This window comes from Musa acuminata, chromosome BXJ2-3 (genome assembly GCF_036884655.1).
Source record: "Musa acuminata AAA Group cultivar baxijiao chromosome BXJ2-3, Cavendish_Baxijiao_AAA, whole genome shotgun sequence".
Taxonomy (NCBI): domain Eukaryota; kingdom Viridiplantae; phylum Streptophyta; class Magnoliopsida; order Zingiberales; family Musaceae; genus Musa; species Musa acuminata.
Window position 1 is genome coordinate 14,815,139 of NC_088340.1, and position 3,542 is coordinate 14,818,680.

At 48.0% G+C, this 3,542-nt stretch overlaps 1 protein-coding gene across 1 annotated transcript; it reads right to left on the bottom strand.

Annotated features, from left to right (window-relative positions):
- Positions 1–1,445: 1,445 nt before the first annotated feature.
- LOC135606487 (aldehyde oxidase GLOX1-like) lies at positions 1,446–3,262 on the bottom strand. Its single transcript, XM_065097519.1, has one exon. The coding sequence runs from the start codon at positions 3,255–3,257 to the stop codon at positions 1,617–1,619; it is 1,641 nt and encodes a 546-aa protein (XP_064953591.1). The 5' UTR covers positions 3,258–3,262; the 3' UTR covers positions 1,446–1,616.
- Between the last annotated feature and the right edge of the window lie 280 nt (positions 3,263–3,542).

The following is a 3,542-nucleotide window of genomic DNA, read 5'->3' on the forward strand; positions in this document are numbered from 1 at the left end:
GAAAGCTCATCGGAAAGAAACCTAGATTTACAGACTTATTTAGCTTAGTAAATATCTTAAAATTCATAGTTAGTATATAATTGGGATTATAATTGGGCCAACCCAATTAGGAGATAGTTGGGCCTAAGTTTGGGTTGTGTTGGGCTAAGAGAAATGCCCAAACAGTGACCAAACAAGTGAAACCGTCATGACACAATCTCCGAGTCTATGTCAAGCGGTGGCACCGTTAGTCTGGGCAATGGTATTGCCCAGACATAGTATTCTAAGCCGTGGTACCACTAGATTAGGTGGTGATACCACCTAGTGTTAGGCTGCAAGCAGTGGTACAGCCCAGTGCAAGTGGTGGTACCGCCCATACCTTAAAATTTCAGGGGATTTGAATTTTGGGTCCATTTTTGAAGCCATTTGGGGTCTATAAATACCCTAGCTATTCTTGCATGGAGAAAAACGAAAAGTAAACAAAAACCCTATGTTTCTAGAGTTGAAAACCCTTGTAAAGTATAGAGTCTCTCCTCCTAAAATTTAGAGACCATTCTAAGGGAGAGTGTGAGGGGAGCTTTGTAAAAAGGGGTATAAAGGTTCTCTCCTCCTAAGCCTGCAAAAGGAGATTAGAGTTGTAAGAAGGAGGTTGATCTTCGCCTATTAAAGAAAGATCGATAATGAATGCCAGTGGCCTCAACGGAAGAGGAATCGGTGGAGTAGATGTAGGTCATGACGACCGAACCACTATAAAAATCTAGTTTGTATTTCTTTTGAGCAATTTACTTCAACTGCAAACCACCTTCTCATCACTTGCTATACTCTTCCATATGCTTTCAATTTAAGCATCTTTACAAAACGGATTTTATCGTACGAAAATTTTTTAAACCGACGTGATTTTACCGCTGTACTAATTCACCCCCCCTCTTAGCGCCGACTAATTCCTAACATCAATCTCAAAAAGATAATATATATTATAGTTAGATAAATGAAGATGTACGTAGTCAATATGATAAAGGATAAATAGATAGATAGTAAATAAAGATATAAATCCTCTTATTCAAAAAAGATATTTCTTTTTTATATAGCTCAATAACGATAAAAAAAATACATGTAATTGATAAAAAAAGAAATATTGCAACTTGTTATTGCAATTACTGTAGTAATAAAATACAAGTTTTTCACCATTGTTCCTTAATACTGGGCCAAACCTTTAAATGCTGTTAAATGGAGTCATTTACTCAAGTTGTATCAATTGCAATGCTATTCCACCTAAGTTAGCTAGATGAGGGAAAACATTCAATAGCACGCTGCTCACCAGTTGTTCCACACTGTAATCAATTCTCTTACTACAGTTGAGAGAAGTTATTATTCTCAATATATATAGTACTTCTTACAGGATGTACTTTTACCCATCTACTGATGTGACTGACACACTGTTTTGGACTCAGGTTGGTGGAGACCTACAAAGATTAAGATTAAGGGAAGTAATCCATATGTGGTGGAGTTCGATCTGCATGTAGAGATCAACCATAACACAATGAATTCCATTCTTATTAGTGTTGCATTACTCTGTAGTTGCTGATCATCTCCTACTGTTGATTCAAAGAGCAACAGGAGAGCAGAAATGGAGCTGCCTACATGACATGAATCCACGTTCCCCGACTTGGCACTCCTTCCTGCACCACAAACACCATGTAGTATCCCCTCGGAGCAAGAACGGCGCTCGCCGGAGCCACCACTTCCACCATATAGCACCCGCTGCTGCTGCGACGAACCCCTCCCACCTCCAACACCAGCAATCTCTGGTTCATCGAGAACGAGTGCGTCGTGAACGCCGGCGCCACCATCGTCACCACCACCTCACCCACTCCTTCCTCCAGCTGGGCCTCGATGGACAGCATCTCCCCGTACGTTATCTCGGTCCCCGGCTCCATTCCAGTGATCCTTGGACGGCGAGGAGCTCCCAGGTAAGGAGGGTAGAAGGCCTCCAAGCTCAACTCGGTAGGAAACAGCACCCCGGAGAACTCGTACTTAATGTTCGGATTGCTGCCGCCGACCAGCACCCGTCCGTCCGGTAGCAGATGCGCCGTCGAATGGTAGACGCGAGGCGTCGTTGTCGGGCTGAGAACCTCGAACCCCTGGCTAGCGACGCCGGCGACACCACTCCTGTAGAGGACTGGGTGCAGCACCGGTTCCCTCCCCATGTACCAGCCGGCGCTGCCTTTCCCGGCGCCGTTGACGATGAGAACGTCTCCCGTGGGTAGTAATACCATGTCCCCCATCACCCGACCCATCGGCATCTCCTCCATCGTCCACGCAGGTGATTCGTCGGTTATCTTCAGCCTGCCGCAAGTGTTCGAGGCCGGCAGGAAGTGCCCCTTCGCCGCCAGCGAGCTGGCGTTGGGCATCGTGCCACCGCATATCATGACCTCCGCTTCGATCGCTCCGGAGACGTTGTGCGGAAGCAAAATCGGCAGGAGGACCGACGAGCCCGTGCTCGGGTAGTTGCGAGAGATCCCGCCGGGCATCTCGGGGAATCTGCGAACCACTCGATGGTGCTCGTAATCTAGCAAGATGGCTTTCGTGTCGGCGAAGATGAAGAGGTTGCCGTCCGGGGAGAGATGAACGAACGGGTAGAGGTTGTTCTCTGACGCGTCCTTCGTCTCTCTCAGGAACGGCAACTCGAAGGTCGACGCGGCGCCGGAGCTCATCTCCTTGGGCACGAACTCGTAATCGAACTGCCCTCGCCCGCCCACCACGACGACTCGTCGTCCGTCGGGCAAGACGTGGGCGGACGCGTACCATCGCTTCACCGAAAGGCCCTCCTCGTCCTCGACCCAGTCGCAGCCCTCGCATGGCGAGAAGTACCGGACCGCGCGCTCGCCGTCGTTGAATCCACCGGTCTGGACGAGGGTGCCGTTGGCGGTGAGCGCGCCCGCGGAGCACCAGGTGTCGGTGAGCACGGTGAGCGGCCGAACGGAGCGGCCGAAGGGTTCGAACTCGACGGAGTGAGCCCAGCAGTCGTGACGGAGGGCTTGGTCGCGGGAGTCGTTGCGGCATCGCTTCGACGGCAACGAGATGTTGGAGGCGCCGAAGTCGGTGCGGTCGAAGACGATGACCTTGCCGTTGGGCAGCAGCGCGACGTGCATGGCCGAAATGCCGATGCTTCGCTTCAGTAGCTTCCATCGGCCATTGTGCAGGATCTGGCCATGGGTGGTGGTGAAGGCGGAGGAGAGTATGGCGAGGAGGAGAACGGCGACATTAGAAGCTGCCATTTTGATGCTTGATGTCAACAGTGTTTTTTATCGTCATGTATAGACTTTGGGTTTATATAAGGTAAAAATGGTGGAAAGTACGGTTACGTGATCAAATAATTTCTTACACTTTTTTAATCAAATAATTTAATTTGTCCTTTTACATATTTCCCGTGATGATTAAATCAATCATATTATTCTTTCTTAGATTAGAAAAATGGTGGAGAGTACAATTACTTGATAAAACATTTTCTTTCATTTTTTCCTTTTAATTACTTCCCATGATGATTAAATCAATCATATTAT